We start from the raw sequence: 13,977 nt of genomic DNA, 5'->3' as shown, positions 1-13,977 counted from the left end.
TAGCCTCCACGTGATGTCCCTTGCCGCAGCTTATCCAAGACGGGAAAAAGTGCATACATTGTGAGCCGTCGGATCTACCATCTGACGGTGACTATGCGTGTGCCGTTGCTCGTTGAATATTGGCCCCAAGATATTTCTAAGTATTTTTTTTGTATAATACTCAAAATCCCCGAAAACGATTTTTTTAAAAAAGTGTTTATTTTTCGAGTAATAAAAATTGTCCAGGTGGAGAATCGTCCCCTTTTGAGATCCTTGGTGGGCAGCAGCTGTTAAAAAGTGTTAAAAACATTTTAAAACCCTGTTTACGTGACACGTGGGGGCGAAGCCGAGCAAGGTCAGCCACAAGAAATTTTCACATATTTCAATGTCACTTTTTCTCTTTTTATTTTTCATTTTGTGAAAAAATTACATTGCCCCTTCTGTTGTATGCTCATCAACCTCTCTCTATTGCTCTTGCATTTCTTCTCATTCCCTGAAAACCCTAATCGCAGCCTGAGAAATCCCAGAAACGCTGTCGGAACCCTAATTTTCTTCCCTTATCTTCTGAGATGCTCTTACTTAGGATCGCTGCCGAGCCTGCTAAGGATGATATGGGGATGAAGTTCAACATCACTGCTTCAGAATTTGACAGGGCCATTTCAAGGTCGGGCTTCAAAGGGGCCTTATATCAAGCTTCCTCTAGTTGGTGAAGGAGAGTTCCGAGCCTCTTTCCCAGTATAAGGTATGGACACTACTCCGCAAGGATGGCCCTAGAGGCCCTGCTGGGCACTGACTAGACTTGCACAGGAGGGGCTCCCACAACCTGGAACAACTACCCGTCCTTGTAGACCTGGTGGAACATGAGTGCTGCTCCAGAAGTCATCAATCCTCAGGTAACTGCCCAAAGCATGCCACGTTTCAGAGGGCAATTTCAATTTTGTCGCCATCTCCTGCCGGTGTGTCTGGGTTTCTGCAGTGATCAGTGTTTTGGTCTTATTGTACACACATAATGAAAGCTATAAGAGACATCTCAGCATCATACAGAATGCTGGAGATGGATGTGAAGCGTGAGTTTCTTGCAGCTCCACAACCCAAGACTAGCTAGGGCATAGTTTTATTTTCTTTTTGAGATTTATGGGTGTGCAGACCGCCTGCTACTCCTTGTACTGTTTTATATAACAGAGGATATACAGCTTTCACAATTGTCTTAAACAATGCCTTCTGATTTATTTCATGCTCAAGGACCGCACTCCATGTTAGGGCGCCCATCCATGTAAACAGTTGTGGGCATGATAAACAGCTTGGGCATTTAAGCAGTAAACATTGTAACACACATGAATTTCCTGAATCTCCTCAAAGGTTATATAGGAGAAAAGTGTATAGTTCCCATGCTATGGTTAACGTGGCGGCCATACCATGTGCATTAGCATACTGATGCTCTGACTCCGGATGTTATGATCAATCAGGGATCATACCATGTGCACAAGCATACTGATGGAAAAGGAAAAGGCTTTTACCATCATGTAGATAACCATACGAAAAGGGATTTTGGGATCATGTAGAGTGTGATGGTAAGGTACTACAAGAGATGTGTTTGACATGGTAGCATGGTGAAAAGGCATTGGACCAGGCGATCCTGATTTGCTATGCTCTTAAAACAGCCCACTTTCAGGTGCCTGCTGCTGCGTAAAATGGAAGTCAAATATGCTGTCATTGAGTTAGGGTGCTAATTTTCAAAAGACTATATCCCCTCCTTCAATTGTGAGGGGCACCGAACTAGAGGTTTTTGAGAGATCTGGTCAAGGAAAACATGTTTTCTGTGGGAGATGGATCATCTGCAAGGTTGCATACCTTAACCATTGCATATGTTGCTGCTACAGTCAAGCATGTATGCTGTGGGAGACATCATTGTTTGCTTCATGTCTTAAATCACATAGTGAGTAGTCGGTTGTATGTTGAGGCCGTGCTGGATATACACTTGCATACATGCACATGGGGAAAATGAAGCTGGCACTTAAGTATGGTGGTATGCTTGTGCGCAATCATATATATTCAAGTAGTCTCGATGTACGACAAGCACTTATTTGAAGATTTAATTTTCTTTTCCTGGCATTTGCAGAATGGTGCTCAGATTACACAGTGTTGGAAGGGTATGCCATTGGCCAGAACCAATAGTGCAAAGGGGCCTTTATCTGCCAGGCTGATGAGCGGGGATGCTTCATCATCTGGTGATGAGTCAAATACAAAAGTGAGTGTTTGTTATTCTGATAAGTCCAGCCTGAATGAGAGGTAATTCCCATCATTGCCCTTGTGAATGCTGAATTTACAGGTAAGAAAGCCCTATACAATAACAAAACAGAGGGAAAGATGGACAGAAAATGAGCATCAAAAGTTCCTAGAGGCTTTGAAACTTTATGGGCGGGCTTGGCGCCACATTGAAGGTATTTTTTGTCTTAGATTTTCTTTTGTGAGTTCCAACTGCAGAAAGAGGCTCTTTGGCAATGCCATCTCTTTCTAGTGTGTGGCTTAATTCGGGTCATGGATAGCATTATGCTTAATCTGTTCATCTAAGTGGCTTAGATGACCTGTGCCCTCTTAACTTGAGAAAAACAATAGTTGGAGCATAATGTGAGCATGGGTAGGTCTCTTCTTGTAATCTAGGTTTCATGTACACTTCTCTTTTCCCAGAGGTCTGCCTCAGATATTATGGTAGACAAAAACTTATTCGATTGATATATTTGCCTGCAGAGCATATCGGTACCAAGACTGCTGTCCAGATTCGGAGTCATGCTCAGAAGTTCTTCTCTAAGGTCCCCAAAATTTTAATTGACTTTTATAATCACAGCTTGTCGCTGTTTATGTGAATGTGTCATGCCATTGAGAGTAAGTGAACTCTGGATTGTGTGCTTAGGATTCCATATTGAAGAAAGGGTGGTATGGTAAGGGAGTTTTACAAGTAGTATTGGCTCCATTGATTGGTGATGGATTTATTCATTTGAGCTTGTTCTCGAAAGTTCAATATACGGGCTTGGAAGATGTTAATTTGTTTGTTTATAGAAAATTCCATTGCCTTCTGAAACAATGGAGGTAGGTTATGAGGTGGTCTTATGATATTATAGGTCATAAGAGTGAATTTATCTCCTTTGAACATGTCTTTTAAGCTAAACATCTGAAGGTAGGAAGCTTTACCTGTATTTACTTCCAAAAGCCTTAGTTTTAGTGGCCTCTAAAAATGTCTACCTTAATTTGTAATGCCACAAGTTTCAAGAGTTCATATTCATTTCATAGAGACATAAAGAGGATGGAACATGGAGTGTAAAGACTGGACTGTGGAGATTTTGAAGCACATGGAAGGTGTTATGTGTTCTGGTCACTTTGTCTAGTTTCTCTAGTTTTGTCTTCTTTGTTTCTTATAATCTATATGGAGGGTATTATTTTTAGACTTGAACCAAGAAATTCCTAAATTTATAACCATCCGACCCAGGGTCACCGATCCAGGGTCGTGATGTGGAAGTCGAGGTTCTCGCGATAATCTCCAATTTGCAACAACTCAAAATTCAAAACTGTCTTGTCCCAAACTTGCGTGACTATACCCGGTGCAAAATTCACCTGATAGCAGTGGTTACTTGCGGCCGTTGGTAGCCGTAGATTGTGCACCAACCGAGAACTCACAAAGTTACGAGTATTGAAATTGGCGAAAAGTATCATTACCTTTCAGCCCTTGATCCTACCCTCCATGCGAAGTAGATCATTCTTGCCGAAGGCCATCGTACTAAATCAACAACCTTGGCACATACTATGTTCTATGTGGTGAACTTCAATGGAAGAGATATGGTCATTACCTGAAATTTCATGGATTGACACCAAGGATTTGCTTTGCTTTTCTTGATAGGGAAATCTTTGTATCTGGTTGGTTGCACTTGAAGCAGGCTCCTGCCCCACAACAGTGAAAGCAAAGCTCATCCATTAACAACAGCCGACACAACCTCATCAAAGTGACAAAAAAGAAAGCGGTCCAAAAAGCTTCTGGGATTTTAGTTGAAGGTTTCTTTTATTGCCATGCATGTTATCAAAATTCCGGGCATATAGAATAGCATCCTCCAGGGTTTGAGTGTGATTTCTAAATATCTCTAACTGATTGTCTAGATCAAGCCCAATAATAAAGATAGACATAGCCTGAAGCAGGTCGATCTTGCACTGCATCATGGCACCCAGAAATCCAGCAAGTTCTGACAATCAAAAATCTTGTGCTTCATGTTATTTTCGGGCTGTTTTTGATAGGCAACCATAGTGCCATGAACAACTTATGAAATGCATCCATGAAATGAACTCTTGCCACAAGTCACCGGCTTTGGTTGTAGATCCCGCCAGTCATAAGCCTTGTTCTCAAAGAACATCTGGTCCTGGGGGATCCTATAAATAAGAAGTCCTCTGGTCCTACTCGTTCCTAACCGCCATCTCGTCACAGTCCCTTTTCTCTCCGGAAAAGGGAACACCTTGAAACTGCAGCATAGCCTGCTGCACTTGAGGAACAACGAGTCGACTCAAGTTTTTGAAGCATCGTTTCAAGTGCTATGTGACGTGAGTTGAGAGCATTAAAACCATTCTCCATCCACTGTTGGTACCCAAAGTGAAGGATAGATTCATATTTGGATCCAAAGGGACCCAAGTAGTTACTTTTGAAGCCGATGCCGTGGCCGTCGGGATAGGAGTAGTAGGATTGGTTTGATCCGCCATGGTAAAGTAAGTGAAAGGTTAAAGAAAAGGTAAATAGGGTAGATGAGAAGGGTTGTGGCGAGCCAAAGGTTCATGGTGTAGAGAAGAAGAGTGTCGAGTTGTGTGGAGCTTTGGATCGTGACGAGAACACCTAGTAAAGGAGATGGGAAGGGTTGTGAAAAACTGCAGCAGTTTGTTTTTATGAAAGAAAAGCGGGTACTGGGCTTTTTATCAAAAGAAGAGGGATACATAGGCTTTTGTAAGCCTAAAAACTGTTTTTCTTTCCCGTGCTCCTGGTGCACTTCGCGGAACCCTGCCTGTTCGCTGTCACTCTGCAAATTCTTGAGGCATCACCTTCTTCTGCTCGAACCCCTACCGGTGGGTGGGCTCGTTTGCCCCCGTGCACAAGCGTCTCCTGTGTGTGTTGGCCCATTGCCACTTGCTGTACACACACTGGCAGAACCGAGGGAGTGAGGAGAGGTGGCTTGAGAGACCACCAGAGTGACTCCAAGAGTGGAGTTGAGAGGTCCTGCAGGTCTGTTTGTTTTTGCTGAAGGTGGCAGGCTGGAGGTCCTGCTGATTTTTCAAGTTTGCAGAAGAGAAGACCAATGCAGTGAGTGAAGGTTTGTTCGGGTTAGAGCAGAGGGTGAGTTGGAGACCAGAGAATTGGCTAGGAGGTGTGTCCCATGGGTTCTCTGTGCAGCGTCTCTGTTAGAGACTTGACCTGGGAAATTTGTGAGAAATTGGGAGAGAGAGAGAAAGGAGGAGGAGGAGGAGGAGGAGAAGAAGAAGAGGTGACTACAGATCACGTACGAGAGAGAGAGAGAGAGAGAGAGGATGTTTGGGCTGTAGGTCGCATGCGGGCGGGAGAGAGAGAGCCCAACATTTAAAAAAAACACTTAAACAAAATTTTAAGAAAAGATCTTTTAGAAACGAAAAAAAATCCCCGTTTGTGAAACGCGTTTCTGGCATTTTAACTGTTTTGGGGTTTCAGAGTTTCTTAGCCCCCCCAGAAACGCGTTTCTATGTGACTATGAACCCAACTGAAACTTGACTCAGCTGACTGACACGAAGACTGATTCAGCTGACTCAATTCAATCAGAGACTTCCTCCCACGTGTCCCCTGACTCTCTCCGTCCCTCGAGAAACTCTATCCTCACAAGGATTCAACACTATGAACTCCCATCTGACAGCAGCTAACACACAGCTGACTCTGAAACTCTCATTAGATGACTAACCCCTCCGACGGCTAACTCCTGACTGTTGACAGTTGACCTAACTATCAAACCAAACTCTCAAACTCTTCCCCCAAGACAAGCCAAAGCCAACCTTCTACACCTTCACCTAATGATACCTGACACTCAGTTGACCATGACTGACTCTGTTCCTTCTCTCATCTAATGCCAACTAAGTCAGCACTGACTCAGTAGCAACTCCCAATCATCAGATTGACACACACACAGGATCTATCACATGAATTCAAACAAACACACTCAACCATCACAACTAAAACATCAAACCAAAAGACCTTGTATCTATTCACAACAAACACAATCCAAACTCTCTGTTTGCTTTAGATAGACAAAAAAATTTCAATGTCTCAACAACCCTGAGACTTGGTCACAAACATAAGAAGAAATATCCAAAAAACTCAAGGATCCCCCACAGCTAGACCCTGGTGACAGCATTCAAAGCTTCATCTTCAACAGCTACAATCAAGGAAAAATTGATCTAATATTCCCAATTTCCTAATTTCTCACAATTGCCCAATTTCTCATAAATCCCCAATTTCTCACAATTGCCCAATTTCTCACGAGTCACAATTCCACAACTCCCCAATTGCCCAATTGTGACCACAATTGCTTAAGCTTTTACCATATTGTAAGTGCCTAGCTAGCACTAGGTAGGCCTACTAATAATTCTACAAACTACAAGTTCTAAACCCGAAACCTCCGCGTTTCTTAGCCGAAAGACGAAACGTTTTGTCCCGAAACCTCAAAAACCTTGAAACGTCCAAAACCCCAAAACGTTTCTGGTGACTATGACTGGGTTCAGTCAGATAGGGTCAGCTATGTGTTTGGTAAGCCTGTGGGGTTGTGGAATTAAAGTTATTTGATGCTATGCTGGAGGATTATAGAGGAGCCTGGAGGACTCATTTCGGATGAGAGTCAGCATCAGCATTCGGAAGCAGTTTACAGTTAGCTGCGTGTCAGCTAGGGAGGATTTTGGTCAGCTGGGTGTTAGTCGAGGTCAGCTGAGGTTTATAGGTGGAAGATCAAAGCCTTTGGAGGTCAGTGCTAACTGGGGAGGATAGCTAGAGGAGTTAGCTGGGTCGGATTGGAGAGTGTTGAGGTGTATCTAGGTGTCTGACGGTGTCAGCTGGAGGGTTGAGGACACGAGCAGTGTTGGTTGGTGCCTGGGAGCTGGGATCTTAGTGTCCCCTAGTTCTGATCCCTTTACACTTTCTTCTTGTGTGTCTGTTGGTGGTGTTATAAAGGTCATCACCTAGCCACCACACAACGTGTGTACACAACGTGGACATGGGTAACCTCTCATTTAATCCCTCATTAGGCAGCAAGTTTAGAAATTAGGACAGCATCCACAATATCATGTCAACATCAGTCGGCAACATCTACAGGTCATAATCCAGTCGCCCAGCATAGGGGTGCTACATCAGCAGTCTAACCACCCACGTGTGAAAAGTGCTGCATAAACATGCATTTATAGCAGTCGTGGGTCATTTTCCATAGGTTGACAACAGTATTTATGGCCGATGGGGCCGACTTGTATCATGGGAGCCTATATAAGGCATATCCATCATTGTACATAATTCATCTCTCCCTCTTGGAGATTGTTGTAGGTGGTGCCACGTCAGCAGTCCGACCACCCATGTATGAAAAGTGCTGCATAAACATGCATTTATAGCCATCGTGGGCATTTTCCACAAGGCCGATATCAGTATTTATGGACAACTTGTATCGTGGGAGCCTATATAAGGCATATCCATCATTGTACATAATTCATCTCTCTCTGCCTCTTGGAGATTGGTCATAGGTGGTTATCAGTAGCATTAGAATCCATATTTTGGAAGGCCATTGGCCAAGCATACATGTAACCTTCTCATGTACATATTACATATACTAAAAACCTCTCTCTCTCTCTCTCTCTCTCTCTCCCCTCTCATGAGTCTCTCTCTCTCTCTCTCTCTCTCTCTCTCTCTCTCTCTCTCCCTCTCATCTCTCTCTCTCTCTCTCTCTCTCTCTCTCTCCTCATCTTCCAACTCTTCATTGATATATTGGGCCTCACTACGCTAGAGAGGGTGCAATATGTGGGCAACCGCGTGGATTGGTCTATGGAACCAATTCCACCGGTCATTCCAAACCCGTCGAATGTCCTCAACCCTAAAAATTAGCCATGAATGATCAAAGCTATTAGAAGCTATTAGCTCACTGCTACAAGCTACAATAGATCATAGTACGATACAACTTACGAGTTACAACAAGAAGGCAACTAGTTGGAAGTTTAGTACCTCTCATCTATCAAGAGAGTGCATCGGTTAAGAGCCTCTCCAATCCGGTACATGAACTCGTACAAGAGTCCAAGAGTGCTGCCCTCCATGTCAGTGATGCGAAGAACACTATAGATTGGTTGAAGAGCGCTCAATAAAGCCTTTGCCTCCTTCCACCAATCTTCTTGCATCACTCTGCGTGCAAAAGCAACTGCCTTCGGGTGCTCATGGTCCTCCTAGCTCATCCACTCTCGACTAATCACTGTGCACATGAGTCCCTGTCGGACTCTCACTATCCTCTCAACCACAATGAACATATAGCGGTTGGTGTATTGCCATTGCAATCTCTGCCTAATTGAGCAATTGGGCAATCCGATAGAGCCTCGTCAGGTCAATGTCGATAAAATCGACATTGAGAAGATGAAAGATGTCCCAGAGATTCCTCACGAGGAGCGCGGCATATATGTCATGTTGTATGAGGAGCTGATGGCACCTGCTCATGGCACACGAGCATCTACAGTAGCATCAAGAGGTGCTAGTACTAGTGTAGCAGCTGAGACGAGTGTGGCAGCTGAGCCAGCATCACCCTCTTCTGAGAGTGACATTGAGTCTACCGAGGAGACTACTAATGAGGACATCGAGGATGTTGAGGATTGAGTGCCCAGTTGGCAATGCCCACACTCCATATTGAGGACTCTAGTCTTTGGGGCTATCAAGCTCCTCTAGTTTACTATTTGTCATCATTCATGCATGATTGCATCTATCAGGCTTCAACATGCTTTACTTTGTGTATTTCAGACTTCAGTTTACTTTTTTTGTATCAGCTTAGGATTCAAACTTTTTGTGATCACTTTGAGTGCCATTATTGAGTAGTTGCCATTATTGATGATGAAATCCAGATCTTGGTTCTTGATGTTGCCAGTTTATTTATGCCAATTGGTCAATGACTCAGTTGGGTGCCCACTGTAACTGGGTCACCCATTTTCTTTAGTTTTAGCTTGTAAACATGTTTTAATGTGTAAATGATGCATGTTTAATATTGTTTTGCAGGGAAGGCAACATATTTTTAACATATTATAAACCTGTATATAAATTTTGAGGCCTGTACCCCCTCTTTCTGTATGAAACGTTTTTGAAACTTCTGGAAAATGAATGAAACGTTTCTGAAACACGTTTCATGAAACGCCTGGCAACTATGACTGTACCTATACGGCTTGTACATGTCCTCGTATGCCCTGTAGATATGCCCTAAAACCATAGAAAAGACCGGGAAACATAAACAGCAGGATCAACTAAAGTGTTGGCGAATGACCAATAGAGATTAATTAACATAAGGAACAACTGTATAAAACATAATCAGACAACATGACAAATATGAGACACGAGATAGAAACAAATGAACATGTACATTACTGTATTCTCAGAATCCTGAACATGATAATATGATCATCTGCTGATAATCTGAATCGCGCTTTGTGCTGAATCAGTTACAACTGAAAACTGTGATACAAAGTGCCATCAGGCATGACTATCAGTATCTACAGCAAATGAATAAATGTAAGTAGACTAAGGGCATTAATGTTATTTACATTAACATTGGGAGGGTCTATCAGTGGCACTGCAGCCATCTCGGGTGAGTTGGGAAAAGGTCCCTTGTTTTCAGTGTCCCACAGACGATCCTCCTAATATCAAGTCCATGATCTTGGAACCCAAGCTTTTTTGGTGAGATGATGTGGGTGTGGGACCCTGTATGTAAGTAGGGGTTTTAATATTACCCCTTGAATGCACCTTGTATGTAGGTTTTCCTAATAGTGCACCCCCTGGGAATAAATTTACATTTTAAGTAAAATATAGAATTATTGTAAATTGTAGAGAGGGAGGGAGGGGGAGAGAGAAGAAGGAAGGGGAGAGAGAGAGAGAGAGAGAGAGAGAGAGAGAGAGAAGGGGGGGGGGGGGGGGGGCGGGTTCAAGAATGGGGGAAGTGCAGTACATGTGAAACCGAAGGAAGAATATATGCAAACAGAAGGAGCATGGAGAAAATGCCCGGAGAGGCGGGCCATGGGGTGCAGGGAGTGGTGGCCAGTGTGCAGGGAAGTGCAAGACCCTGGACACGAGAGGGGAGGATGGGATTTTTTTTTGGGGGAAGAGGTGGGGGGGGGGGGGGGGGGTGGGGAAGCTGCTGCGTGGGGAGCCCTATCTCCTTCCTGTCAAATCAATCACTTTTAAATTGAAATGCAGTGCTAGCTCTAACTTCAAACAGAAAGATGCGTATGTCCTTATGGCATAATACCTTCTTCTCGTGTGTCGTAGCTAGAACGGGAGGCTTCAACTGGAAATTCAGCTAGGGAAGTACAAGACATTGAAATTCCACCTCCACGCCCCAAAAGAAAGCCTAGTCATCCATATCCAAAAAAAGCTGGTAACAGCGCCTCCTTTTTGGAGGAAGAGAATACAGATCTTCCACCATCGTCTTCAGCAGGCCTGGCTGCAGCTAATCATGAAAACTCCCAGGTATTGATGTTTGTATTCTAGCTCTTCTACATGTGAATAATTCTAGTTTTGGCATGACAATGGAATGCATAACTGCAAGTTGTCTGATGCTAATATATGCACTTCTCGTTTTTTCATGAAGTCAGCAGCATTTTCTCTGTATATTGGTAAAGGAGGACCTAGATTAGATGCAGCCGCCTTGCACGGAAGTCCACTTGGGTCTGGGCATGTCTTTGGAACAGAAGGAAGTATGAAGCTTCTTGGTAAAACAGTTGCAGTTCGAGCAACTCACAAACCAGCTTCACAAAATGACTCAATCAAGGAATGCGTAGTTACTGAGAAACTCCCATCACCTAGCATACAGACCGATAAAATTGAGCTGAAGCAGAGTGAGGGTTTCTCTCAATTTTTAAAGGTTGGAAAGAAGCCTGGATTCCTTTCAGGGAACCCTTTATCCTCAGACAAAAATGGCTTTAGCTCAGGAACCAACACACTTGAAGGTACAGATGAATCAACTGCAGAAGTCTCTAAAGATGGGCTAGCAGGTATTGATGAACCTGAAGCTGCATATTCTCAATCCCTTTATGAAGGGAGAAGTCTGTCACACAAATCTGGGGATGCTGCAGATCAATGTAAAATTGAAAGACGAGATGTCTTTCCTCAGAAATTTCCAGCAGTTGGGAAGATGGATGTGCAGTTTCCTCATGCAGGTCACCAAAACAATCCAATGTACCTGTGGATAGATAAATTTTTCCGCTGTTATAGCGGGCTACCTGTCCCCCCGCATGAAGTTCATGGCCCTGCAGATGGGCTTTCAACTGATCCCATGGCACATTGGCATTTTATGCAGGCCTCAGCAATGAATTATGCAGCATACACTGCAGCTATGATGGCAGCAGCAGCAGCCAGATGGACAGCAGCAGCTGCAGGTAAGGCATCAATTGGATCCTCACAAGCTAATACTAATGAAAGCCATGCTTTACTATCCTCTGGGGACGAGTTCAGTGCTACAGCCTTCACATCTGCAGCTGCATCTTGGTGGGCTTTCAGAGGATTGGTACCCCCTGGATATCACTATCCTCCTGCTGTTGTGACGTGTACAGGAGAGAGGGACAGTGCTGCTGATGTGAATGCAACAGAACATGTGAAGAATATCGAAACTCCTGAGGAGAATGGCAAACAAAAAAGAGAGCAGACACCAAACTCGGAAACAGGTAAAGTAGAAACAACAGAATACTTATCAGAGTTGGTAAATGCAGATGACAAGGAGCATACAGAAAGAAGCAAATCCACTAAGAGTGGATGCATGTTGGGGACGTCATGCTTAACTGAAGGCCTGAAGGATAACAACGTCGTCCTGGATTCAGAAAGCCAGCCTAAGGTTGATGCTTTGATAATGTCGGTGGGATATCCTGCACAGCAGACTCTGTGTAGCTCATCTGATGAATTTCAAGGAGGGGAGAAAAAATCAAGGGAAGGTTCATCAAGCAGTTCGAACACACCAGTGTTTAGGTGTCATTTAAGTGAATCTGAAACTCCAAGCATGTTGGAAAGCAAGAAGAGAGAAAGTGACAACTTCTTTGAAAAGAATGATGATATTCATGAGGACGCATTTGCAAACTCTCATGAAAAACAGGTGGTTGGTGCAGATGGTTGTCCTAAGAATAGATTCAAGCACATAGAGAAAGGGAAAAAAAGAGATTTCAGACATGGAAGTAATGAGGACTACAAACGGTTCAAAAGTTGTGCTCATGATGTGGATTCCCGGAAGGAGGTTTCTCAAGAGGTACCCTGCTTTGCATACTTTTTTTCTTTTATACTATCTAGTGTTATCATGTATCAATTAAGTCCTTCTCTGCAATGCCTGGAACACGTTGTGAGAGAAAGCTTTGATATGTTTCTATGTGGGTCTGCCTGTCTGCAGCTTTGATTGCTCTATCCTGTGCCTCTCCTCTGTGTCTTTGTAATCTGCAATGGCCGCTCTTAGGGATAAAATACATGTGGTTGTGGTGCAAAGTATGTAGGCCATCTTGAGGATGGAGAAATAACTTGCAAGCAAGAGTCAGGTTGGTTAGTCTCTTACAGAAGATCAGCCATTGGAGACTTTCTTCTGAAAGCTAACCAAAAAAGGAAGGCTTCTCTGCTTTGTTTTCAGTTTCGACCATGCTTTTTGGCCTGCCTTGACCTGCTGTTGTACTGCTTTTTACAACCCCATGATAGACTAGGCTAGTACTAAGTAATTGGTGAACATGTGCAGGGACGCAAGGCTTTCCAAGCTCTCTTCACATGCAAAACACTACCTCAAACATTCCAAGCTGCTAACTTTGAAATGGGCATTGGTTTTGGCGCACTCGATGTGCAACATGATAGAAAGGAGGTGAATAGCAAGACGTTCAGTGTTAGTTCAAGGTCTGGTTTTGTCCCTTATAAGAAGCCTCTTTGTGCAATGCCAAAGATAAATGCTGAGCTCCCCTCACTGTAGGGCTTTAGTTGAGGGTTCACATGAGGAGCTCAAGGCAAGCATGTGTGATGATGAAGAGGAAGAGCTTATGTGTAGCAAAGTGGCTCAGTGTATTGAACATAGTTAGCTAGGCTTCCATTGTTGTGATCTATGTAAGTAATCGAAGGCAAACTTCTTTTATTTTTTCCCTTTGATAGATCCTTCTGTCAAAAGAAAATGTCCGCGTTGTACAGGCAACCACCGGAGCAAGATACAAAAGATCCCTCATGTGAGCTCTGGATAAAACCAAAGAACGGAAGGAGGATGGGGTACCCTCTCCAGCTGGCTGCTCTTGGAGGGAGGCTACTTTGGGGGAGGGGGAGGGGGAGGGAAAAGCCACACAGGGTGCTTGTACGGCCAAACAAATCCACCCCCACAAAAAAAAGTCAAGTAATGTTTTTGTTTATCATGGGTGCTTTTCTCTTAAGTGGAGCACTGGATGGGCCACTGGGGGGGGTCCCCCCCACAAAAAAAATCAAGTAATGTTTTTGTTTATCATGGGTGCACTGGATGGGGATCAAGTTCAGTGTGCAGTCGACTTCGGAACACCACTAGGTGTGGCGGATGATTTGGGCCATGCGTGAGTTGCTGCTTATGATGGGCTCATAGGTATACTACTGTATATAAGCATAATGCAGTACATACTGTGGTGTATCATTAGATAATATACAACATATAATTAATTATACAATATCCAAACAAGTAAATAAGTTATATATATTGTTTAGGAGATATGAAGGCAACAAATGAAGGTCAACAGATATATTCTTGGCAAAGCACAAGA

The 13,977-nt window shown here is 43.6% G+C and overlaps 1 protein-coding gene across 3 annotated transcripts; it reads left to right on the top strand.

Annotated features, from left to right (window-relative positions):
• The first annotated feature begins 369 nt into the window (after positions 1-369).
• On the top strand, positions 370-13,334 carry LOC147620266 (protein CCA1-like). 3 transcript variants are annotated; one of them, XM_086772451.1, is made up of 8 exons: positions 413-721; positions 787-872; positions 2,099-2,227; positions 2,309-2,420; positions 2,728-2,789; positions 10,514-10,714; positions 10,836-12,479; positions 12,951-13,334. In XM_086772451.1, the coding sequence occupies exons 2-8, from the start codon at positions 840-842 to the stop codon at positions 13,173-13,175; spliced, it is 2,406 nt and encodes an 801-aa protein (XP_086628577.1). In that variant the 5' UTR covers positions 413-721; positions 787-839; the 3' UTR covers positions 13,176-13,334. The 3 variants fall into 3 exon arrangements, with proteins under 3 accessions (XP_086628578.1, XP_086628577.1, XP_086628579.1); XM_086772453.1 differs by having other exon boundaries at positions 427-721; positions 2,099-2,207; XM_086772452.1 differs by having other exon boundaries at positions 370-872; positions 2,099-2,207.
• Positions 13,335-13,977: the final 643 nt, after the last annotated feature.

Source organism: Cibotium barometz, chromosome 32 (assembly GCF_041138505.1).
Source record: "Cibotium barometz isolate CiBa-2024 chromosome 32, ASM4113850v1, whole genome shotgun sequence".
Lineage (NCBI taxonomy): Eukaryota > Viridiplantae > Streptophyta > Polypodiopsida > Cyatheales > Cibotiaceae > Cibotium > Cibotium barometz.
Note: the sequence above shows the minus strand (reverse complement) of the source record. Positions and strands in the feature narration are given on the sequence as shown.

Coding starts and splice junctions, on each gene's coding strand:
- LOC147620266 (XM_086772451.1), top strand. CDS start 840: ATGAGTGCTGCTCCAGAAGTCATCAATCCTCAG. Junction 2,228..2,308: donor GTGATGAGTCAAATACAAAA/GTGAGTGTTTGT, acceptor CTGAATTTACAG/GTAAGAAAGCCCTATACAAT. Junction 2,790..10,513: donor CTCAGAAGTTCTTCTCTAAG/GTCCCCAAAATT, acceptor CGTGTGTCGTAG/CTAGAACGGGAGGCTTCAAC.